Source organism: Humulus lupulus, chromosome 9, assembly GCF_963169125.1.
Source record: "Humulus lupulus chromosome 9, drHumLupu1.1, whole genome shotgun sequence".
NCBI classification, from domain to species: Eukaryota; Viridiplantae; Streptophyta; class Magnoliopsida; order Rosales; family Cannabaceae; genus Humulus; species Humulus lupulus.
In genome coordinates, this window is record NC_084801.1 from 12,079,939 (window position 1) to 12,107,014 (window position 27,076).

Below are 27,076 nucleotides of genomic sequence, written 5' to 3' on the forward strand. Positions count from 1 at the left end.
AGTAACTTTCTGCCATAAGAGGGGTGACATGTTACTCATATTAAATATGAAAATAAACGTCAAATGTGAAGGAAAAAGAGGAAGACCACTTCATAAAAAAAAGTAACTATGATTTTAGTAACATAGGTAACCAGTTACCATAAAGAGCCCAGAAATATACACACACATCAGAACGTGAAGGTAACCAGTTATCCCCAGAAATATACACACAAAGAAAGTGAAGGTAACCAGATATCCCCAGAAATATGCACACAAAGAGCGAGAAGGTAACCAGTTCCACATATCTGAAGATAGAAATAAAATTAGATCCACCCCCTTTCCCTTCTCTCCCATCTTCTTCATATAATTTTTTTTTTCTAGATTTGAATGTTCCCATTAGGGTAACTGGTTACCCATTCACATTTTCATATTTTATTAGTTTTCTTTCTAAATTTTGGTGTTCCTATGAGAGTTATAGTAAAAAGAAAATGCTAAAAAAATTGATTTGAATTTTTTTATATATAGTAGAAAAAACTATAAAAAATTACAATAATAAAAGATAATAAATAAAAAAATAGTAAAATAATTATGTAATATTAAAATATGTGTGAAAAAATGGGAAAAAAATTGAATGAGAAAAGAATAAATACAAAAAATTGAAGAAAAAAGAAGGGAAAACCTAGGAAAAAAAACTAAAATAATATGAGAAAAAAAACAAAACAAAAGAAATGATGAAGGAAAAAAATAGATGAATGAATAAAAATGAAAAGAAAAAGAAGAAAAATAATGGAAAAATGAAAAGCAAAAAAATATGAATGAAAATTGGTAGAAAAAAAATGGAAGAAGAAAAAAAAGCTCATATGTGTGAAAAACGAAAAAAATGTAAGAAGAAAATAATAAATACAAAAATGAAGAAAAAATAGAAGGAAAAAAATGGAAAAAAAGCTGAAAAAAATAGGAACAAAAAAACAAAACAATACAAATGAAAGAAAAAAAAATAGATAAATGAATAAAAATGAAAATAAGAAGAAGAAGAATGAAAAAATGGAAAGAAAAAAAAATGATGAAAAAAATTAGTAGAAAAACTAGAAGAAAAAACAAGTAAGGAAAAAAAATAACTAAAAAAATAATTAAAAATGAAAGAAAAAATTAAAAATAAAATAAAAAATAAAATATCCTTCAAAATCAAAGAAAATATAATTATGATAACAAATATATCATTGTCATATTTTAATTAGCTACTAATTATATTTCTGATACTTAAAATTTTTTTTAATAAATTTTTCTATACAAATTAAGAAAAATATAATTCTTAATTTTTTTTATATTAAAGTTATAAAAGCCATATATTTTTTTTTTAAATTCCCTTAAGTTTTCCAAGGGCACATGTATTGTCAGGGTTGGCCCTGTTTCAACCCAATCGTAATGTTGATTCAATTTAGATTTGAGGTCGAGTATAAAATTTAATACAATTTGAAAAAGTTCAATTATATAAATATAAAATACAATAAAATATATTGTTTCAAATAAGACAATCGTACAACTTTATTACACATGTGGACTTTCATTGAAACTATTACATCATAAACCAAACGACACACTTATTTATAGTAAATCGAACTTTGTGTAATTTATTGGACTCCAAGAAAATATCGATTTATTTATATGTTTAACTCAACAAATAGCAGACCATGTTGAGATTAACACTAATTTTTAATACAGCGCCACTGCGTGGCCTTGTGAGTCGGCTAATTTGGCTCGACTTTTCTTTATGGCAATAAGCTTTTCTGCGAACCTGCAAACCATGCATAGTATTATTAGTTAATCATGAAACAAATCAAGCTTACACAAATGCAATAAATTAATTACTCACTTTCCGAGTGCTACTTGGTAAGTCTCATTTTCGTTCACAATAATACGTTGAAAGGTAGCTAGATTGAGGCCTGTAACTGGCTTCTTCAGCAAGTCTTTCGCGTGTTGCTCCAGTTTATCCAAATTAGCTGGGTCAGCATTATCCATGGCAGCAAGTTCCTTTGGCAACTTAGAATCCTTCAAAGATTGAAGTAAAAATATATAGTCATTAATTAAAAATCTATAAAATATCACTACAAAAATAAGTACCCAGAACACCTTTACCGACAACAATAAAAAATGTTGTCGGTAGAAGTATTTTAAGAAAATGTGCAAGCTCTAGCGATCTTTTTAGGGTTGTTTTACCGACAACGTTGGCCTATACCAAAAATGTGTTGTCGGTAGAAGTTTCAAAGATAACAAAAAGTCTGAAACCCTTTCTTTTTTCTTCAGCTGTGAAAATACTCTTTGTCTCACCTAAATCCACCCTTTTTTCTCTCTTCTCCCACTAAAAATCCCTCCACTAGTTTCACTCCCTTCTCAAGCTCACAAACCCACAAACTCAATTTTTCTTCCATCACAAGATTATATACAAAGCTCACAAAGTTTGCCAATTTTGGTTTAATTTTTTTTCTCCTGCAATCATTTTCTAATTTTCTTTTGTAATTGGTAAGCTTTTTCTCTTAAGGTGAAGGTCTTTCTCTTATAGTAAGTTTTCTCCTTTTTTTTTTTTTTGTCTTTCACAATTTCCCCAAATTTCTCTCAAAATCCGACCACTGTGGAAATAGATGGCTCCGACTCTCGCTCTGGCTCTGGCTCCGACTCCGCCCCTCAACAACGACTGTGGCCACAACTCCATAACTTTAACAGGTATAAATGAAAATAAGCATTTTTATTGGGTTAAGTGAAAATAAATTATTTGAGTGTTAATGGTAATAAAGTTAGATTAATAGATTGGATTTTATTTGTTTAAATTTATTTTTGTTTTTGTTGTGTTGTTTATTTTAATTAATGTATATGTTCTTAATCTTACTAGTAAAAATCATATTATATGTATATTAATTTGTTGTTTTTGTTAATTTTTAGTAAAAATGTGCTTTGTATAGAATTATGATATTTGTACTCATTTGTGTATGTGCTGGGTCTGAATATATTTTTTGTGTGTTATTTGCATGATTTTAAATTTTTGGATAGATGAAAATATAGTGGTTATGCTGTCGAATTTTTTATAAAATTAGAAAATTTAGAGATTTTGTGAAAATTAATAAAACGATTCAATAAAGCGTAAGTAAAATATGCAATTTAATAAATAGTGAATTAATAAGTAAAATAAGAATATTTTCTAGTTATGATTAAAATAATTAAAAATAATTAGAAAGCCAATTTTTAAAAATAATTATTAAATTAATAAATTTAATAATAATTTTCAACAAAAAATAAATATAATATTGAATTGATAAACTAGTCAATTAATAAGTCAAATAATTAAATTTGTTGATTATGATTAAATAAAATTAAATTTTATATTTAATAATATTAACAATAATAAATTTTTAATAAATAAAATATTAATTTTAAATAAAAATTAAAGAGAATTTACTTAATTGACACTGTGTGTTTTTGCAGAGTATTGTTTTAGTACCCTCTTTTTTCAATAATCATCATATGATACCCTATATTTTAAAATCATACATATTTGGTACCCTAAACTCAGATTTGATAAATAAAATTGTATAAATATGACCAAATTACCATAAGTTATGTATGTAATTAAGTAATTAAATTTGAATTTGAAACTCATAAAATTGATAGCAGTTTGATCAAATTGAAAAATTTTATGAATTAAATTTGAATTTAAGATATTAAATATGTACGATTTCAAAATACATGGTACCAAATGAGCATTATTGTAAACAGATGGTGCCAAAATGATACTTTGCAAAAACACAGGGTACCAAATGGTTACCTACCCAAAATTAAATTAATATTTTAAAATAGAAAAAAAAAGTAAGTCGAATTTAAATTATTACTCAATTTTATAAGTTTGATAATATTTAAACTTAAATATATTACAGTTAGACATCATATAAATAGGTTATTAATATTTATGTTTACATATTAATTTATAAATAATAGTTGCTTCGAAAAAATATGGACGCTACAAAGAATTAACTACACGACATGAGAGGGAAAAATTTAAACGTCATTTACCCTCTTGAATGGGATTTGAGAGAAAAAACTTATAAAAAGGTAGGAGATTACACGTCATGTTCCAATAGGGAGGTAGAGTTACTGGTGAGAAAGTATACAGATCATAAATGTAAAAATTGGTCAAACGTAGTGGAGGCCTCCAAAAGGATGATATTATAGCGGCTAAAGGTAAATTATTTTATATTTATGTTTCTTTTCTTTAATTACATATCATATTTACTAATAAATATTTGACACCTAGAATATATTTATTTTACATCGGACGACAAATATATGTAGCAGAGCACCTCCAAGGAATCTTGCACAAAATAGACAAATCCTGTGCAAAACGGTACGCTAATTGGAAGTGTGATTTAGGCGAGAATCTTAAAAAATTTGGGCTTACAAATCAATACAGAGGATGTTCAGCGGAGCAGTGGCAAAAGTACATTGAGTACTCCTCACGCCTAGAAGTGAATGTATCCTTATTTGTTAACTATTTCTTTTTTTACTTAGCCTTTTTAATTTAACATATCAATAACACAATGTTTTTTTTAGAAACATTTTGAGATCAACTTGACAAATAGGAAAAAGTCGAAAGAACCAAGTCGTAGGGGTTCTTATTCCATACCAGATCTGCGATACAAAAAAGTAAGTTAATTTAGTTTTAAATTTATTTTATCTTATCTACTTTTTCTTTTATTAGTTTTTTTAAAATATTTATTTATTTTTTATTTATGTATGTGATATATAGTGCAATCTTGAGATTGGGCAACTTGTACCGATCCTAGATGCTTGGACGGGTACTCACCACAAACAAGGCAAAAGGTGGGTGACGAAAACAGCCGAACAAACTTGATCATATATTAACTATATTTTTAACAATTTTGAGTTTTTTACTCGGTTAATTTATAGTTCATAATTTTTTTTTCTATGTATGGTAAGCGTGTCATTCGTTAGACGCAACTGTCACAATCTACTACTGAGGATTCGTTAGCCTAGTCGACTATATGTCCTCAGAGAAGACGAGATTGCTGAAATGTAGGAGCACATTAGACAGTTGGAGACCACATCCAGACTCATTGCATTACCCCGCTATCTCAAAATCTGCCTCAATCACCTTATGATCTCGATGTCGGAGGGCTGAGCTAGTAGGTCGATTTATTACTTATACGTTTTTTTATTCACAAAATTATCTATTTTTATTTTTAGGACAACTCATCTAGTTAACTTTTCAAACTCATATGTATATATTTAAGTGTTTAATGAAAGTAGTTTAATATAATTTTAGTTATATTATTTCAATTATGTTATATACTAATTTTTGTTACGTTATTATTCATAATAATATAAAGCAAAATACTAATTGATTAAAATAATAATGTCTGTTACTTATACTGACAACACATAATCGGTATAGACAGGTATATAAGAGATTTGGTAAGTATCTCTACCAACAACTTTGAATTGAATCTGCTGACAATGTGTTGTCGGTAGAGAGTTTACCGAAAACACATAATGTCGTCGGTATACATTGCTTTCTACCGATAAAGATATACCGACAACAATTTACCGATAGCTTATATTGTCGGCAAAGGTTTTACTAATGATATATATTTAGGGTTCTACCGACGAAAGTTATTGTCAGTAGAGACCAGCATCCCCTATAGTAGTGTGTGTATATATATATATATCCTATATATTATTCGTTTTTAATAAATAATACTAATATATATATAATAAAAAAAAGTGTGTTACGTACATGCATATAACAACTATTTTATTTTATTTGTCTTTCTAACCCTAGCAAAGTTAATTATGATTATTTAATTTTATTATAACAAAGCTGTAAAATGTAAATATTTATATAATTTACCTGAATACGAAGGAAATTTTCACGATGAAGAGATGAATCAAAAAATATTGTGCTGTAGTGATCAATCATATCTGCGTTTGCGTCAGACATGAAATCAATGATTGGACAATCCGAAGTCCGGAAATTCAAGGGTGGGTTTTGTATCCAATTAACATTAGTCCACCAACTATTAACCACATCAGCACTGTACTTCCCCACGTTCTTTTCGGCTCCTGTTCCTAAGGAGAGTACAAGAAGACGAGAAGAATTTATCAAGTCACTCTCTTCTTCTTCTCCCCTTTTTCTTTTTCCCTTTCCTTTTCCTTTTTCTAAATGAAGTTTTGCCCTTTTTTTTCACAACTTCCGTAATAGCAGCTACAGTCTGCAATTTCAATCAAAGTTTAAATTAAAAAGAAAATACATACTTGAGCTACATCAAATATAAATCACATGTACATCTATTCTATATATCGAGAGAGAGACGGAGAAAAGTTCTTGAGTAGGCAGCTCATCAAATTATAGCATGTTTCACGCACGTACAAATGGGTAAAAGATACGCGTGCAACATATTCTTTGAATACTACTTTGGGTATAATAAATTATTCAAAATTAAAAAAAAGCATGTAGGGAGTTTGTTATAAATACAATGTCTACTGTCATATAAAACATTCTGAATTATAACTTATCTATGTGCCGATGTTAGTGAAAAATATCTCACATGAAAAGTGTGTGGATACATTCAACAATACATAAGAGCATGAGTTACCCCACTCATCACCAATTGATTTTGAGATGGAACCTCATGCTTCTCACCATACACCACTTTCTACATTCTAACAGCTGATAATTAAGAGACTCCCTATCTGAACTTTTTGTAGAATTTTCCTTGAAATATGTTATATATATATATGAGAATTTTCTTATAGGGGCTTCAGTTTAAGTCCTACTAGTGGGGCTTTCAGTGTTCTCGACCCGTGAACAGTTTTTGGCATGATTTTTTTTCTGACTGTGTATATTGTAACTATATAGAGCATCCTGCAAATTTTCAGAAAATTCCGAATAGTTTACAGTACCGAAAACTAGGTTCAAACATATTGTTGCACGCGTGACTAATTTTTTTATGCGTTGAAAACAACGTGCTTGAACCTAGTTTTCGGTACTGTAAACTATTCTGAATTTTCTGAAAATTTGCAGGAGGCTCTAAATAGCTACAATATACACAGTCATAAAAAAAATCGTGCCGAAAACTGTTTACTGGTCGAGAAACACTGAGAGCCTCACCGGTAAGGCTTAAAGTGAAGCTCCTATAATAAAATTATCCTATATATATACACTATAATAAATATTATTGTCTAATAAATAAAACTAAAATACATTTTAAAAATAATTTTTTTATCATATGCGTATGTATATGTATATCGTTTAGCTAAAAACCTAGTTTTGCAAAAACTAAAAGCATAAAATAAGTAAAAGTAGTGGTTCATTTTATATTTTTTATCTATTGCATAAACATCTTTTTCTAATATAAAGTTTGCTTTTCAAGTGTTTGGATATCCATTAAAAGAAATATATTCTATAAATAAATTAAGAAAAATAGTTTCTCAAAAAAGACTTTTGAATCAAAAATTGATGTTTTTACTTTTTTACTTAAAACTCCCAAAATGACTATTTTAACCCTTGAAGCTAAAAAAGAAGTTAAAGAAAGCTTAGCTAGATAGAGTCATAATAATAAATGAGTATATTATATTATACTGGATTATTAGCGGCAACCCCTCCATCAATCATGTTGAATTCTGTATTTTTGTTGGAGAACTTATAAGCAGGAAGGTAAGTTGGTGCTGCAGAGGTGCTAATGCAGATATCTGATAAAAGAGCATCCAATTCTTCATTCCCATTATCCACCTGCATCCATTCCATCCTATAAATAACAAATTTATATAAATATATAGGGAGGATCATTTTTGCCCTTATTGTAGGACTTTTTCTATTTTTAAACTAGCTGAAATTATAACCTAATTTTTTTTTTATGATATCGTACATAATAGTAATAATAGTCATCTTACAAATTTTTTAGAAATTCCAAATAACTTACAGTGTCGGTCGAAACCAGAATTTAAATAATCTGTTTTCCATACCAATAAAAAAAATTATGCACACCTGTAATTGACTATTTGAACTCTTATTTCGACACTTTGCAAGATGTTTGTGATAACTATAATATACGTCATTTTATACAAAAAAAAATTAGGTTATAATTTCTCGAGGTGCCCAAAATAAAAAATGTTCCCACAAGGTAAAAGTGATGACCTTACCAATAAAATTCCTATAAATAATAGGAAAATTTAAGTTGGAGAATCAAGAGAGAGTGAGAGAAAGTCACCTCATAAGAGGAGAAGACAACAGGTGAGAGTTTCTTGATGTCGTATGCAGGAATGACTAGATTTGTCAGAGTATCGCTCAGACGGTTACCTCCAAGGATGTCTCTAGCCAATTTTTGAAGGTTTTTACCATCATACGTTGACCCTAATAAAACTTTCTTATTATTCTCGTTTCCATGGGAAGCTGCTGCATCTGTTAACATTTTCAGGTACATTTCATGACAGTCTTCTGAATGGGTACTCTGGTGCATTTCCACAGCAACGCCATTATTGTTTTCATATGACGATTGACAACTGTTTAAACAATTTTTGGATTAGTGTATATATATATTTATACGCACGTTTTCAGTATGATAGCAGCTTCAAAAACCTGTTATTATTAGATTACTCACAATTTGCACTTCTTTTTGAAGATTTTTGGGCATTCCCGTTTGTAGAAAGGGACAATCTGATTGGCGTCATACAAAGGCCGGTTTTAGTCGTTGGGTGTTGATATCATTGCTGCAATAAGACCACCAGTGCTTGTCCCTGAGATCACATCAAAGTAGTCTGCCAACCTTGTATTCTCGCCACCGTATTCCTAAATCACACATCGATCCACACAAAACTTATTATATATTTTGTACATCTACACACATACACACATGGCAAATATGACAATATATATATATATATAATACCTTAAGTTTGGATTCAAGGAAATCAAGAATGACCCCAGGGATGATCCCTCTAACTCCTCCTCCATCAATACTAAGAATGGTAATTGTATCAGCTCCAATATTACTCATTATATTGTTTGTTATTATTAATAAAAGTTAGATATATGCAATCCGGGAAGTAATAGTTATATTTATAGATGCTACTATGATAACTAAATTACCTTTATACCCTTTCATGGTGATCTCAATAATATTAGGGGTAGTCAAAAGTCATCAATTAATTTGGAATGATTTGAAAAACGTTCTCTTACGTACGTCCTAATTGCCAGTTAAATTTTATTATTAAGAACTATATGCATCAAAAGTCTAATATGATAAATAAATACATTCAATGACCAATGGGATAAGTCAGAAATTTATTGGGAAAAGGACAATTTCATAAACTGTTTTGGTCAATTTTTTTTACGGAACTTTGAGTTTTTATGCTTAATGAGAGGTTCTAAGTCAAAAAATTGTTAGGCATTTAAATCATTTCAAAAAAATGTCAATTCTTCTGACTAGGGGTGAGCAAGGTGTGGTTTGGGCGGTTTGAACACTTTTTAATACACCACGCCACAAGTGCGCTTTAGTAACTAGAACACACCATGCGGTGTGATTTGGTTGCACCAAACCGACCAAACCAAACAATTTTTTGCGGTGTGGTTTGGGCGGTTTTCCACGGCTTGTGTTAAAAAATATGTCATAACAAAATTTAAATTTTTAAAAAAAATACTAAATCCTTAGTTCATAACAAATCCTTAATACGTTCTAAACAACATCACAAGTTATCAATTAAGTTCAGTGAAACACAAAAAAAAATATACAAGTCTCCCATATTGGGTAACTATAAAAAATGGTATATATGTAAAGTTTTTTTTTTTAATATATTTGTAAGTATGCGGTGCGGTGCGGTGCGGTGCGGTGCAAACCAAAATTTCACACCACCAAACCGCGCACCGCACGGCACGACACGGTTTAGCTCAAATACAAACCATACCGAACCATTACACTTTTGACACCGCGGTTTGCGGTGTAGTATGGTGCGGTGCGGTCGGTCACCGCGGTTTGTCGGTTTAGATGCTCACCCCTACTTCTGACAATACCCAAAATACCTCTCATAATTTTTCCCATCAACTTCCTCTTCTATCTTCCTCCTCTCTCCCTCAACCCATTCCTCTCAACTCCCTCTCTAGAAAAAAAAATCCATGGGTAAGGTAAAAATATAATAGAAATCAATGTAACGGCAAATATTCTCACTTAGGACACTAAAATACTACATTTGAACAGATCTGGGCATGATTTTTGAGTTTTTTTGCGATTTTTTTTCTTCAGATCTGAAACTTTGAAATCTACAGAAAATCGATGTAGTTCGATAGTGCTCGATGCCAGCTCGATGGGGCCTTCAAAATCAAGATTTTCATGAAAAAATCGATGTTACTCGATGGTGGTTCGATGGAGGTTTGATGGTGGTTCGATGGTGTTCGATAAGATTCTTGCAAGATATACGTAATTTTTCACTCGGGTGTCTGTTTGGGGTGATTTTTTTTTTATTTTAGGTATTTTTTTTCACGATCTACACGTTTGAGACGTGTATATACACATTTGGGAAATGTAAATCTTGAAAAAAATGACAAATGCAAAACATACCTCATGTTCAAGATATGTTTTGGTACGTTTTCAAGTTCTAAACTTTGAAAATGTGTATGTGAACATCTTAAACGAGTAGATCTCAAAAAAATACCCAAAATAAAAAAAAATCACCCCAAAAGGACACCCGAGTGAAAACTTATATCTCTTACAAGAATTGCATTGAACCACTATCGAGCAACTATCAAACCACAAAAAAATTATGTCTCTTACATGAAATAATTTTTTTTTTAATGTTTTTAATGATTGAAATTAATTAAATTCAATCCAAAAATTAAACCCAACAAAATATCCACTTAAGACACTTTATATATTATGAACACTTCTACACATGATTTTTTTTTATTTTGTTAGCATTTTTTTTCAAATCTAAAATCTACATAATTTCAAACAATTTCGATGCAATTCAATGCAAAATCGATGGTCTCACCAAAACTTAATTTTGAAAGTCAAAATTGATATTTATACCAAACTTTTCGATTTTGACTTCCCAAATTAAGTTTTAATGGTACAATTGATTTGCATCAAAATTGTTTAGAATTTTACCATTTTCAAATTTGTAGGTTTGAAGAAAAAAATGCAAACAAAACTAAAAATTCATGTATAGAAGTGTTTGAAATATAAAAATTAGTGTCTTAAGTGAATAATTTATTGTATTTAAGTTTTGGGTTAGATTTTCAATCATTAAAAAATAAATTGATAGGTATCTCAGTGATGATGGCAGCATCAATGGCAATGGCGACGCTAATGGTGTTTGTAACGTTAAGGTGGTGCTTTGCTACCGTGGGGAGGTGATGCTTTGTCACCGCAGATAGAAAAAAAAAAAGGAGAAGAGTTATAGAAGGCATTTCGTTCTAAATTAATTGAAGTTTGGAGTATATTTTTCCAGCAATTAATACGTTTGGCATATTTTTTAAATATACAGGCTAAAATTTTCCAAAGAAAATTTAAAATAATTAGCATATGAGGGGGCAGGGGGCCTCCCCTCACTTTAAAGTGGACCTGTACCGTAGGTTTTTAATCCCCTACCAAGTTCTTTAACATTGGTTTCTTAATATAGTCGATGTGGAAGCTTCAATTTCACATCATTTTGATTTTGATATAAATTCATATATACATACATATATGACGTGAATTACTATAATGTAGTCCCATCTATCTTGAATAGAACCATGGATATAAAATTAATGAGTTTGCACTGTGCCAGGGCATCATTGGATCGGAGCAATATATAGAGGCCTTAAGTAAAGAAAAGAGTTGCAATTTCTTTTTAGTTTTATTAAAATTATACTATTCTTGTTTTTTTTTATAAGCAAATTGTTTAAATAAATATAGCTTTTTTATCTTGTTATTTTGAAAAGTGAAGGGTTTTCAATCATGACATCTCCATGTTGGTTCTATTTTTTGTCATTTATTGTAGCAAGTTTCAACCGATTATTAGTATTGAACACTACAACACGTGAAAACGTAATTATTTTATTATTACAAAAGTAATTACACCAAGACTTGAATACAATATTTTATGACAACACACTCTAAACACTTACACACTTTGTTTTGGAGCACTCACTTAATAAATTATCTCAGACTCTTTTTAGACACACTTATACAGGACTCACTTAGACTCACACTTTTGAGACACTCTTTTAAACACACTTTGCTACAAACTTGGACACACGCCACCAAGGGACCCAAGGTCCCTATTTATACTACTTAATGTCGGTTGCTTTAACCGACTTTAAGATGCTAGAGAAATCTAGCTTTATGTATGATTTTGGGCCTAAGCCCATTTTCTAGAAAATGCTTCATACAACTACATATATCTAGATAATTTTTTTTTATTCTGTACAAGTCTAGAGAATTCTAGACTATTAGTCGGTGGTGACTTTAACACTCCCCCTCAACACCGGCTCTTCATATTGAGATGTTCTCTAAGTTTTTGAAATCTTGTAGTGTTAAGCCCTTTAGTGAACAAGTCTGCTATCTGGTCTTTGCTCTTTACTTTGTCCATCTCTAGCTCTTCTTGCAATACCTTTTCTCGCAGAAAGTGATAATGCACCTCCACATACTTTGTTCGAGCATGAAAAACTGGATTTTCTGCTAGGCGAATAGCAGACTGATTATCACAATAAAGTGGCATTGCATTGTCTGTAGATTGGTGTAGATCCTTCATTAGTTGCATCAACCATGTACTTTCCTGAGCTTCCATTGCTATTGCTCTATATTCTGCTTCAGTGGTTGACAAGGACACTGTTGGTTGCCTTTTGCTACACCAAGATATAGCTCCAGATCCAAGATTGAATACATACCTAGTAGTTGATCGATGGGTATCATGATCTCCAGCATTATCAACATCATAGTATCCAACTATCTTAACCTCGTTACCTTTCTTATATAAGAGGCCACAGTTAATGGTATCTTTGACATACCTCGACATTCGTTGCACTGCTTCCAAATGAGGTTTCTTTGGGTGTTGCATATACCGACTTGCTACACCAACTGCATACGAGATATCTGGTCAAGTCAATGTTAGATAAATTAGACTACCAACCAGCTATTTGTACATTGCTCCATCTTGCAAGTCCTTCCCTTCATGCACGCATAACTTGGCATTAGCTTCCATAGGTGTTGAGATGGGCTTGCACTCGAGCATTCCAAACCTTTGCAATAAATCTCTTGCGTACTTTTGTTGACAGAGAAATAAACCTTCCTTAGTTCGGTCAACTTCTGATCCAAGGAAGTGTTTCAATTCTCCAAGTTCCTTCATTTGAAATCGAACTGACACGTTCTCCTTTGTTTGGAAAATTTCTGCTTCATCATCGCAGTGATGATGAGGTCATCAACATTTACCAAAACAACTGCGATCTTTGCTTCCTTTACTTTAAAAAATAAGCTTGAATCTGCATGTGCCATGACATATCCACTCTCAACTAAGAACTCAACAATCTTGCCATACTATGCTCTTGGAGCCTGCTTCAATCCATAGAGCGCCTTTTTTAGTTTACAAACATGCTCAGGATGAACTTTATCCTCAAATCCTCTTAGTTGGACCATGTATATTTCTCGATCTAGCTCTCCATGTAGAAAGGCATTCTTCACATCCATCTGCCATAGTCTCCAGTCTTTACATGCTGCAAGTGCCAGCATGACTCATATTGTTGTAATCTTGGAAACTAGGTTGAACGTCTCATCATAGTCTAGCCCATATTGTTGAGAGAATCCACGAGCTACTAACCGGGCTTTATATCTCTCAATCGATCCATCAGGACGATTTTTTTTACCTTGTATACCCATTTGCAGGAAATGGGTTTTACTTCCTTTGGCTTTGGCACCAGCTCCCAAGTTTGATTTTTCTCTAGTGCACTTATCTCTTCTTTCATAGCTTCTATCCACTTGATATTCTAGGACACTTCTTCATATGTATTTGGTTCTCTAAACTTTTCTTCTTCGGCTGCAGCAACATTGGCATACTTAGGATTCGACTTTCGTGCTCTTGTTGATCTCTGAGGTTGTGGGCTTACTTCTTCAAGTTGATTATCACTTGCATCATCTGCTACTCTTTGATGCACTCCTATTTGCCAGGGAATTTGTGTTGCCTCTTCATTGTCTTCCTCACTTTGTTTTTCTTCATCCATTTCTGAAGTCAAATGTAGTTCAATAATTTTCTCCCCCATCTTCTTTTGCAAATTCTCTTCTATTTCTTTCGAATCTGGCAACTCTTTCTTTTGTGGTGACCACCATGATGAGGCTTCATCAAATACCACATTCCTTAACGTATAACATTTTCCAGTATTAGGATCGCAGCACTTCCACCCTTTCCTTTGGCTATCGTATCCCATAAAGATACATTGAATTGCCTTCTTGTCAAATTTTCTACGTAGATGACTTGGCACGAACACGTAGCATACACAGCCAAACACTCGAAAGTGACTTACGGTAGGTTTACAACCCCACAGTTTCTCAAAGGGTGAAATGAACCCTAACTTTGCTTGGGGAAGTCTATTGATCACATGAGCTGATGTCTTCATACCTTCTGCCCAAAATCTTCCTAGAACATTCTATGCATGTAGCATGCTTCGACATGTCTCTGCAAGGTGTCGATTCTTCCTCTCAGCTACACCATTATGTTGCGGTGTATTTGCACATGTGAATTGATGGCGTATGCGAAACTCTCGTAAGTACTAAGAAAATTCATCTGATGTGTATTAACCGCCATTGTTTGTTCGCATGCATTGAATTTTCTTGCCAACTTCTTCTTCGACTACTTCTTTGAATTCTTTAAATTTTGAAAAAGTTTCAGACTTTTCTTTTATAAAGAACACCCATACGTATCGTGAGAAGTCGTCAATGAATGTAACCATGTACTGCACGCCGCTGATCGATGGTTGCTTGACTCGCCCGAATACATCAGAATGGACTAGCTCCAATGGTGCTTTGGATTTGAACTTTGAGTCTTCATACGTTAATTGATGTGCCTTACCGTATTGGCAACCAACACATACAGTCTATGTTCTAACTTCGAGTTGAGGAAGACCCTTCAGCATAGATTTCTTCATCACCACCTTGAGTTTATGATATCTGACATGTCTTAGCCTTGCAAGCCACAAATATGTTGTTTCGTTCTTTCGAGTCTTGTCTACATAAGCCGACTCTGCTGACATTACATAGACAGACTCTAAACGTCGCCCTTTCATCATTGGTGTTCCAGAGATCTTAAGGTCTTGATATATCTTGACATCATGAGGACCGAATACAACGTGGTGTCCTGATGTCATAATTTATGCTACTAACAATAAGTTTTTCTTCATTCCAGGTACATGGTAGACAGCCTGGAGTGATACTTCCTTTGTACTGAATCGTGGCACTATTTTTGTTTTACAGATATGGGCAATCGGTAATCTTGAGTTGTTTTCTGTCACTACCACGTGACCACCTTTGCACTCGGTCATGCTTTGCAACTTCTCTTTGTCCCCTGCCATATGATTTGAGCAGCCATAGTCGATTATCCAATCATTATTGTAGTCGATTGATCCAGGAACAGTAACTACCACAGCTAATTCTCCTTCCTCCACAGCGAAAGATGCTTCAACGTACCATTCTTCATCGCTTTCTCATCTTGCGTTTGACGTGACTGCATTGCCTTCTGCTGTTTTCTTCTTGGACCAACAATTTTTAGCAATGTGGCCCTTCTTCCCACAGTTGTAGCGTTTACCATCATATCTATTGTTGCTCTTAAATTGGCCACCTCGATTGTCTTTCTTTTGAGCTCCCCTTGTTTGGGAGCTTCCATGATGACCATCTTTGTCATCATGTCTTCTAGAACCTCTGCTAGAACTTGGTCGGGGTCGAACTTTCTTATTATTACTAAAGAGTGCTTCTTCATCACTCTTTATCGAGACACCAGATAGTTGCTTTATAACGACCCAAAATCACTAATAAGGCTTAAAGGCCTTGATTTGTGTGCCGGGAGGGCATAATTAGTTTATGTGTGAATTTATTAACTTAATGCATGATTATATGATAAGCATGCCTGTATGGTTATATGTATGTAAATGTGATTATATGTTATATTTGTGAGAACCACATTATTATGTGGGTAAATCTGCAGCATGCGACTTGAGGCAATCCTAGGGAGCTAGCTGGCGGGAAAGTCACAATGGGGCTTAATACTTGACTTGGGACAAGTCAAGGGGTATTTCAGGTATTGAATGGTTATTTAGGTTAACGGGTTATGGAAATAAATAATTGGAGATATATTTGAGGTTAGGAAGTCTAGGTAGGAATACTGGGGAATTTTACCATTTTTCCCTCGGGGACGTTTCCAGTACCCCGAGCCTCGGGATTAACTTAATTGCCTAAGAATAGACTAAGTAAATCACAGAATTCGGTGGAACATTAGGAACCGACCTTCTTCCTTTTCTCTTTCTCTCTCAAAGGAAAACCACTAGAACCTAAGAAAAACTCAGCTTGAAACTCTATGATTTGAGCTAGAGTTTTGAGAGTTAGTTCAGTTTTAGAAAAGGAATTCAACCAGGACTGAGGTAAGGATTGAATCACACTCTTTGTTGTTAAAATTCTATAATTTTGATTGAGTTCTAAGAGGATTTTGGGTTTTGAAATTGAAGACTGAATTGAAGCTAAGAACTTGGGAGTTAGCTCAAGAATTGCTTAGAGAATTGATTCAGCAGTGAAGGTAAGCTCGAATTTATGGTTTAATACTTGAATACTGATGTTTTCATGGCTGGTTTTAGTGTTCTTGAGCTTTTGGGTTTCAATTATTAAAGTGGGATTTTGATGAGTTTTTAAGCTAGGTTTTCGTTGGATTATGTTGCTGGATGTAGAGTCAAAGAACTTTACTTAGCTAGTTAATAGTAGTAATAATAGTAATAGTAGTAGTATTTTTATGACTATGGATTTTGGTTCAGACCGGGATTTAATTGGACACTCGTAGTAACACTTGTAGATTTTCTAAGTTTAACCTATAGTTTAAGAATATTAATTTTAACCTAAGGTTTGATTAATATGTCTGATATTGATGGTGATATTTATTATATTATAAGGTTTAGTTAGACCCAATAAGAAAGTAACACTTGTCATGTGTATGTTTATTGATAATTAAGTATTTTTGAGGAATACGTTTATTAAGAGTAATATTTGAATATCCTAGGGTCTGTCAGAAGCTTTGAAAACGTTAGAGGGCTTAGTCAAGGTTGTTTACTCAATTCAAATTAGGCTGAAAATGTGTAATTTCGTGTTTAAATATTCAGCGTATGCCGATATATTGCAGCTATAGGGGGCGATATATCGCAGTACGGGGATACGAAAAACACGTAACTTCGCATGATCACCTCGACGAGCCTCGGGCATGCTGGCCCAAGCGATATATCGCCTACAAGGGGCGATATATCGGCTCCCTTAGTATATTTTTGAATGTTTTTGAAAATGTTCTTATTTTTAATCTTTAACCTCTTGATAAGTCCAGCATCTTTCTGACCGAGTCTTCAGCCTCTGCTGAACGATAATTCAAATATTTTTCACTTAAAAAACCATTATTTTATTCAAGTTAAATGAAGATCTTTTCATTCTTGAACTCTATAAATAGGACCTAGTACCCAGCCATATATTCATTCATCAAGCTAAGTTCAGAGGCTGCAAGCTGCTAGGTTATTTTTGAGAGTGTAAACACTTGGGTTGGGAATTATATGCTTGCTAAACACTTGGGAAGTAAGGTTTATAGCACATTTCGGTTCGAGGTTTAGATCGGTCATAGAAACATTTAAGGTATTCCAAACTTTAGTTCATTTTGGTTTTGTTTTCCTTAAAGTTCTTATAGTTTTCTACTCAACACCCTAACTTTATTCTTTATTCTTGGATAGGAAATCTAAGATCTTGAACATAAGGTTTTTGGTAAGTATATTCTTGATGGTATAGTTCGTCCATTCTTTTCATTCCTCTTTCTTCAGTATACTCACCCTTTCATTTATGGTTTTTAGGAGTGTTCCAAAGTCCCAAACCTGTTCTCATATCCCGGTACTTTTGGTAAGGAAAATAGGATAGGATATTATGTGTTATGCCATATGTTATCTTATGATTTATGTGTTATGTTAACTTATGATTTGTGTGTTATGTATGTTTGTAGACTTGGGCATATGACCTGTACAACTAATAAGCCCCAATAAATTTATGGGCATATGACTTGCTTAGCTAGCAAGCCCCACAAATCTAATGGGCATATGACTTGTTTAGTTTATGGGACCCCAAGTAATAATGGGCATTATAGTATATGTGACATATGTTATGATATGTTTTAGTATATGTTGATATGAATATTATGTATGTGATTTATGTGTTAGATTTTTCCTTGCTGGGCATTAGGCTCATTCCTTTTTGTGTATATGTGCAGGAAAATAGCTTTGGTGGCGGGAAAGGTTCTTAGAAGCTTGGGGATGTGTATTAAGGCGGGATGGAGTCAATGGACCGAGCGTTCGATTCGAGGATGAAGTCTCTTTAATTATGGTTTTCTATGTATTTTTCCGCAATTGGTTGTAATAAGTTTTAATTAAGTTTTCATTATGTCAAAGTTATGTTTTGTTTCAAACAATGGGATCCCATATCCTACTTTAAATTTTATGTAGTTTAACATTTGTTTTACAAGTTTTTAATGAAGATTATGATTATTTCACTTGTAAGTTTTATTAAAAATTAGTGTATATGTATAGTAGTCATTAATGGTCCAAAGTCTAGAGTAGTTGGGTCATTACACTGGAATCATGTTAGAAGTTTTGTGATAATTGAGTTGTGGGAATGGGATAGTTTTGGATGGTTTTGAGAGTTAAAAATGGAGGTTTTTCTAGGTTCGAAGGGGTCGGGCCACGACATAGTTCTTGGTGAGCCGCGACCCTCTAAATTTGATGCATGCTGAGGAAGGAGGGCGGGCTGCGGCATGGGGCTTGTAGGGCCGTGGCCCGTGTCTGGTTTTAGGCGTGGGGGAGCCTCTGGTTGGGGCCATGCCATGGCATGGGAGGCTTGACCCACGGCCCTTAAGGGAATTTGGGATTTTTGGATTTTAAGCTAAGCATGGGCATTTAACCTAGGGTGCTCGGGATCAATCTACTACCGTGCTTGGTGGAATTCGATAATCTGGAGAATAGAACTTTGTCTAGAAGCCCTTCTTTACAAGTATTGGTCGTATTCCTTATCTTGGTTGTGACTAGGTACTAAGCTAGGGCTCGGGAATCGGATCGTGCTCAAGAAGCATCGCTCGTGATCAGTGCACTTGGAAACTAAAGGTAAGAAAACTGCACTCGGTTGTGGACTTGTAACGGGACTAATGGTTCCCTAATTTGTATGCTTAATAAAGGATGGTATTATTCCATGTAAATAGTAAACGAGCGGCCTAAGAGTGCCGGAGTTTACATTAGCGCACAGGGCGTGCCTCGGCCACTGGTATCTGAGGATAGCTTAATATGCACTGAGCTCGGTTGAAGCGGGCTTGAGTCAGTGGGGTAAACAGAGGGTGCGACCTAAGGTGTCGACCCTGATTATCATGTGATTTAATTGATATTATTGACTGGTGGATTGTTATGCTGAGTGTTGACTGGCTGAATCTTGGTTGTATCTGTGTGCTATGTGTTTAATGTGATATATTGAGTATATGGTCATGCTTAAAGGGTTATTCAACTGTTATCATTACTTGTTATATAATGTTATGTTTTCTTGCTGGGCCTTGGCTCACGTGTGCTTCGTGGTACAGGTAAAGGCAAGGGCAAGCTCGATCAGCCCTGATTCGGAGAGCTCTAGGAGCAGAATGTACATGAACAGCTGCTCAGCCGCCACGGTTGAGGGGAGACAGGGACAGGAGAACCATAAACGTCTGTTTTGCCTTAGAATGGCTAGTGATTGTCTGAACTCAGGAAATTTTGTAAATTGACTTTTAAACGTTGTTCTTTTTGGGATTCCATGTGTAAAATGTTTAGTTATATGAAATGTATCTTTTGAGACCAAATCTTTTAACCCTAGCACATTAATGGTTTCAATGACACGTTTTTAACTATATGACTTGATTAGCAAGTCCTGCACCTTTATAAGTACACAGTGTAGCGGTCTTCGCTACACTGATTAGCTATCCAGGGCGTTATATGCTTAGCCAATGCTTCTTGGTCAGCTAGCAAGTTTTCTAATTCAATAAGAGAATGTTTGCTTGGCCAACCTTGTATTGCAGCAATAAAGCTTCTATATTCATCTTTTAATCCATGAATAATAATTCTTCTAATTCTGGAGTCTTACATACCAACAGTAGAGTCTAATGCAGAGATTTCGCGACAAAGAGATTTTATCTTGGTAAAGTATTGGCTGATCGTCATGTCGTGTTATGTGATAGAGAGATGCTCATTCTCTAGAAGTTGCAATCTCACATCATTCTTCTTTGTGAATAATGATGCGAAAGTATCTCATGCGTCCTTCGGTGTCTTTGATTCCCTGATGTGCTCCAACATTTAATCTTCGACTGTGGGCCGAATAGCAAACAATGCTTTTCCAGCTTTAATCTTCCATTTTTTTAGAGCAGATGCATCCTTTGGTTGTGTGACCTTGTTGCCTTTAACGATCTCCCACAAGTCTTGGCCTTGGAGATATGCCTCCATATGCAACGACCACGTGTTGTAATTTTGACAGTTAAGTTTCTTAATTCCACTGACCACTTGATGGTCACCCATCGTAGCTTGGAAAAAATTCTATCTTTTCCAAGAAAGCTTGATATTGACAACAAACTTTTTAGTACTAAACCACACACAATCTCTCAAAGAAACTTAGCAAACAACTCTAAGAAAGCTCTCTCAATGACAGTCTCAAGAAATCTTTTCTGATGTGGAAGTTCAGTCAAAGCTGCAACCACAGAGCATACTCTGAATTTCAAAGGATCTCACAAACTTAGCTCTGATACTAATTGTTGAACACCACAACACGTGAAAATGTAATTACTTTATTATTACAAAAGTAATTACACCAAGACTTGAATACAATATTTTATGACAACACACTCTAAACACTTTAAAAATTTACACACTTTGTTTTGGAGCTGTAGAGTCCCAGAATGTTTACTTAGCTTAGCAAGATGGTAGTTAGTATTAGTTAGTAGTATGTTAGTTACCGTGGATTTTGGTTCAAGTCGGGACTTAGTTGGAAACTCACAGCAACAGTTTTGGATTTATAAGTTTAACCTATAGTTTAAGAATATTAATTATAACATAAGGTTTGATTAATATTACTGGTCCTAGATATATTATTTATTATAACCTAAGGTTTATATAGAGTCATTAAGAGCATGACACTTGTCATAAACATGATTATTAAGGAATTAAGTATTTTTGATGAATATTTTTAATAAAAGAAAGATCTAAAAGCTCTAGAACCTTCCAGAAACTGTTAGGATCGTATTATGACTCAGTCAAAGCTGTTTATCCAATTTAAATTATGTTGAAAAAAAATGCAAATATGTGTTTAATATATCCACGTATGCCAATATATCGCAACTTAGGGGCTGATATATTGCCTATGGAAGATACGGAAAACACGTCGACTTTGCACGAACGATCGAACAAGCCTCGGGAATACTTAGGGGGGGGGGGGGGATATATCGCCTAGGGTGGGCGATATATCGGCTCCATGGGTTTAGCTTTGAAAGTTTGACTTTTTGTATTTTAAAATTACCCTTAATCACTTAGACCCGCCTTTGAACGACTTTGACCGAATTCTGGGCGTCAATTGAACGAAAATTCAAATCATTTTCATTTTATAATTATTTATTTATTCAAATTAAAAGGGGTTAGTTTCACTCCTTAAACTCTATAAATAGGACCTAGTGCTCAGCCATTTCCTTCATTCTTCAAGCATTTGATCAGAGCCTCCAAGGTGCTAGTGTTACTATAGAGAGATACACTTGGGTTTGGAATAAAAGCTTTATCATTCTAAACTTGGGAAGTGATAATTAGTGTGATTTCGGTATTGAGGTTTAGACCCATTCATAAGGTCATTCTAGGTATTCCTATTCCTTAAGTCCAGTTCTTTATAATTCTTTAGTTTTCTTTAATTTTTCTTATTCAGATCCTAACTCTTATTATTGATTCTTGATTAGAAGTCTGAGTTCTTGAAACTTAAGGTCCTTTCTTGGTAAGTTTCTTCTTGATGGTTTAGTTCTCATATTCATCTTTATTCTTAAAGATTCTCACCCTTTTCTACTGTTGGTTTATAGGAGTTTCTAAATCTCGTTCTTGTACCCAAATATCCCGGCTTTGGGTAAGGAAAATAGGATAAACTTTATGTGCTATGTTTATGTTATGTTATGTTTATGTTACGTTATGTTCATGGTATGTATAGTATGTTTAATAGTCCTTGGGCATATGACTTGTCTAGCTAGCAAGCCCCAATAATTTATGGGAATATTACTTGCTTAGATAGCAAGCCCCACATATTTATGTGCATATGACTTGCTTAGTTAACAAGCCCCAAGAAGTATGATGACCATTAAAGTCCTATATGATATATGTTTTATAGTATAGTCTTATGCTTATAGTTATGATGTATGTTTTTTTTTCCTTGTTGGGCGTTAGGCTCACTCCTTTATTTTTAGTGTAATGCAGGAAAATGATTATGGAGGCGGAAGGATTCTTGGTAGCTTGGCTTGTATGTTGAGGATGAATGGAATGAATGGACTGCGTGTTGATCGAGGACGAAGTTATTTATTTTTAGTCTTTTAAATTATGTTTTCTTAATATAATTCCACACTTAGTATTTAAAATTATGTTTTATGTTTTGTAAACAATGAGATCCCATACCCAATCACATTTTATTTTACACTTTTATGTTATTGGTACAATAATTTTTTTAGAGTTTTAATAAAGTTATGATTATTTCTTATGTATGTTTTCTCCAAAAGTAGTAGCTAAGTCTAGTAGTTTTTAATGGTCCAAGGTCTTAGAAATAGTTGGGTCATTACAGTTGGTATCAGAGCAACTGTCCATTTGCATGAAGTTATCCTTGATACACATGCTCAAGCTCCGAATCTAACCGCCAATGTAAGTGTTTATGTTATAGTTATTATGTTTATGTGATTAGCTAACGTTTTTAGCCTTATGTTTTCAATTAAGAATGGATGGAGCCTTAAACTTTGAGGATATCTGAGCCATTAATGTAATGCCTCGAAATCCTTAATGCGGTTTAATGGCTGGATTAGTAGGCTGGGAGGGCCAGAATTGTTTAAATATGCCATTAACTGATAATATGCATGTTTATGTGAATTATATTATAATATGCATGTTTATGTGAATTATATTATAATAAGATGTTATATGCATGCATGTGGGTCCACATTTGATTATTATGATATTTTGGTAATTTGGCCCGTTGAGGGCATATTTGTGTATTTTGGGTGCATATTGTGATTTATGGATGAGATCCCATTATTATGGAGATATATTCGAGCTATTCGACATGAGACGGTCTTATGTTATAAATTAGCGGGTTTTTCATAACGGGATCATTTATTGGGATATTGAGTGATGAGAATGTTTATTTGATGTTAAATTGCGAGTTATTGAGATCAGGATGAAATTCTAGGAGTTTTGACTAAAATGTTCCCTGGGATGTTTTTGGGACCTCGAGCCTTAGGTTTTATTTAAGGTTACTTAAAATTGAAGTAGCTTGTCAGATAGAACCGTATGTTAGAAAACACTTTTTCTCTTCCCGTTAGTTCATTTTACCGTTCGAGGCAATTTCGAAGGAATCTCGAGTTCTAGGAGTCGGAATCAAGCGAGGATCGAGGCATAGCGATCCTAGGAAAGATTAGAAGCTTCTTGACCGAAGGATTTGATGAGAAACAACCCAATCAAAGGTAATCTAAGTTTTAAGTTTTGAGTTTTAGAGTTTCTAAGCTTAGAATTGGTTTTTGTAAATTGTTGACTTTTTGGTTCGTTTGAGCCTCGGGATTTGATGGTTTTGGATCATTGGGAAGTTTGGGAACTTTGATATTTGGATTTGGAAGTGTTTAGGTGTGTTTCTGGAGGGTTTGGGATGAAGAGGAGCGAGTTCTCGGCTGGTTCTGGGTGGGGCGACCCGGCCCTGTTCTTGGGCGCCGCGGTCCAACCTTGAAGAAGTAGCTGGAGGATTTTGGGCGTGCTGGGCACCACGGCCCTTGCTCCTGGTGTGGCTGGGGGCCGCGGGTCAAGGTGCTAGGGCCGCGACTCTTGAGGTGTTTTGAGTCCGTTTGAGTGTTTTGGCCTCGGGAACTTGGTTTTAGGCCTCGGGATTGTTCCCACTACCCAGATTAGTGGGGATTGATGTCCCGGAGGCTAGATCTTGGTTTGGGAACCTTTGTTGTTCATTTTATGGATGGTGTCCCATATTTTGGTTATGACTAGGTGAACACTAAAGGACTAAAAGTCAGATCGTTCTCAAGGGTCGTTCTTTTATTCATTCTCGCTCGAATCAGAGGTAAGAAAACTGCACCATGTTTATATGACATGCATGACTGTTGTTGAGGAATGTTGGTTGTTAAATGTGGACATTGATTGCATATTAAATGCTTAGCAGAGCTTGCTTTCTTGTATATGGCATTGATTAGACAGGGACGGCACTAGTCACATATTATTGACCTAAGAGCCGGAAAACAGCATAAGCGTCCTGAAAGCAGGGACGATAAAAGATTAGATCTAATCGATATCAGCATTGAATGCCTCTAGGGACATTAATACTTGACCGACCCTAAGGTCGATGAAATTTATAAGCACTTGACTAGTCTAGGCTAGTTACTCAGACCAAGGGCCCAAGGCCTAGGTGACTGCTTGTCACATGGCTAGGGAGCGGAATCCCATGGTTATGACTCTATGGTCATGCGATAGGTTATATTGGTGACTATTTCATCGAGCACCTATCTTGATAAGCTAGTGAAAGGATCACTTATTTGTAAAGCCCCGATGACCCTATTGTCACATGGCTGGAGGGAACAGAACCCACCTTAGTGACTTTTGCGGCTGTCACTCATCTGTTTTGGATTGAAAGTCCTGAATGATTATTATGATCATTGTTGATTTTATATTCATGCTATAATATGTTTTCTTGCTGGGCTTTGGCTCATGGGTGCTATGTGGTGCAGGTAAAGGGAAGGAAAAGCTCACCCAGCCTTGAGTGGAGAGCTTAGGTGGTGATGTGTACATATACGGCCGCTTGACCACCACGGTCAAGGTGTTCTCAGAGGAACTAGGGGGTTTACCCTATTTTTGTTGCTTAGGTCGGCGGGTTGTAAATTTGAAATAGTAATGACCATTTTGAGTTGTAAATAACTTGTAAATGTTTTGATAGGCCCATGAACAGTTTTTTGTTTTAAATAAAATATCTCCTTTCCTTTTGATTGGTTTTCCACCTTAGCCTGTTAATAATACCTAGAAGTACGTTTTTAACCAAAGAACTCGCGAGTTAAATTTCCAGTTCACCGTAACTGTTCTGGGGTAATCAGGGCGTTACAACTTGGTATCAGAGCGTGCCAAGGTTAAGGTTCCTGTAGATTGGCTGGGCATGTACATACATCACTTAAGTCAAGCTCGACTCATGGTTTGGTAACTATTTATGTAGTTATATGTATAACTGCTTAAATATAGTATATATGCTTTACCTGTATACATGAGACACCATGTTAAACATGTGCCCTGAGTATTTACATCCTCAGCAACCGTGTGCTAAATAGTACTGAAATTGCTGGAACATACTTATTAGTATTGTTGTTTGTGAATTATTATGTGAAACATGCTAAGTGCTAAATGCTATAATCATGTATCCAATTGTATATTTGTATGACTGTGGAATATGATAATTGTTTGTTTGTTCTTGGACCGTAAGGCGGCAAGAGGTTTAGTTATTACTACCTGACTGACTGTATTAATTATTGTTTCAGCAAGGTATAAGTAATAAGAATGAATCCAGGGCAGACAAATATGTCAGCTGGCCAGAGTGATCAATGCCAGAATAATAACAATCAGGATCAGGAGAATGACCAGTCACAGATTCCACAGCTAGCTCCTGTAAACTGGCAGCAGATAATTAGCGATCTGCGGGCTACAATGTTGAGACAAGAAGAATAGCTTCGTCTCCTAAGACAACAGCAAGCACCTGCAGTGGCCAGTGGATCAAAGGCACCTCCTGTGTCGGTGCCAGCAGCTGGCCAGCTGCCTGAGGTTGGAAATAAATGGGAACCCCTTTATGAAAGGTTCAAGAAGCAACAACCTCCAGTTTTTTAGGGCAGTGCAGATCCTGCCAAGGTAGAGCAATGGATGAGTATGATTACCACCATCTTAGATTTCATGAGGGTGGCTGGTAATGAGAGGGTGGCTTGTGCCACTTATATGTTTTGGGAGGATGCCCGAATTTGGTGGGAGGTTATTACCCAGACCAAAAATGTTAATGCCCTGAGTTGGGAAGAGTTCCAGACTCTATTTAATGAAAAATATTATAATGATGCTATGAGGGCGACGAAGGCCGAGGAGTTCATTAGGCTACTTCAGGGAGGTTTGTCAGTCATTGAGTATGCCTTGAAATTTGATCGTTTGGTGAAATTTTCCACGGAGTTGGTGCCCATTGATGGGACGAGGAGGGAGAGATTTCTTCAAGGGCTACAGCCCAGATTAGCCCGTGATGTACGTATCACAACTGTGGCTGGGGTTACTACCTATGCATAGGTGGTTGAGAAGGTACTCACAGCTGAGAGTGCAGAGAACAAGATCTGGCAGGACAGTGCAGCTAGAAAGGAATTCAGGAGGACAGGCCCTCCATTTGTGGTTTCAAGTAGGGGTGGAGGCCCCAGTGATAAAAAGAGGAAGGTTCCTGACACCTTCCCAGTTCCAGGTCCTGATAGGCAGCCCTGTGGTATTTCAATGGGTCGTCCAGGTGCTAGTGAAGCCTGGAAGTCTTATCCTGAATGCCCTATATGAAAG

At 34.7% G+C, this 27,076-nt stretch overlaps 1 protein-coding gene across 2 annotated transcripts; it reads right to left on the bottom strand.

The window, feature by feature from the left end:
* Positions 1-1,494: 1,494 nt before the first annotated feature.
* Positions 1,495-9,058, bottom strand: LOC133801580 (patatin-like protein 3). Of its 2 annotated transcripts, XR_009876894.1 has the most exons (7): positions 8,934-9,058; positions 8,646-8,833; positions 8,256-8,547; positions 7,628-7,777; positions 5,897-6,257; positions 1,853-2,028; positions 1,495-1,774 (listed from the first exon to the last, which is right to left on the bottom strand). XR_009876894.1 is itself a non-coding variant. In XM_062239824.1 (6 exons), exons 3-5 carry the CDS (start codon positions 8,502-8,504, stop codon positions 6,153-6,155), a joined length of 504 nt encoding a protein of 167 aa, XP_062095808.1. In that variant the 5' UTR covers positions 8,505-8,547; positions 8,646-8,833; positions 8,934-9,058; the 3' UTR covers positions 3,789-4,656; positions 5,897-6,152. The 2 variants fall into 2 exon arrangements, 1 of the variants encoding a protein (XP_062095808.1); XM_062239824.1 differs by lacking the exons at positions 1,495-1,774; positions 1,853-2,028 and adding an exon at positions 3,789-4,656.
* Positions 9,059-27,076: the final 18,018 nt, after the last annotated feature.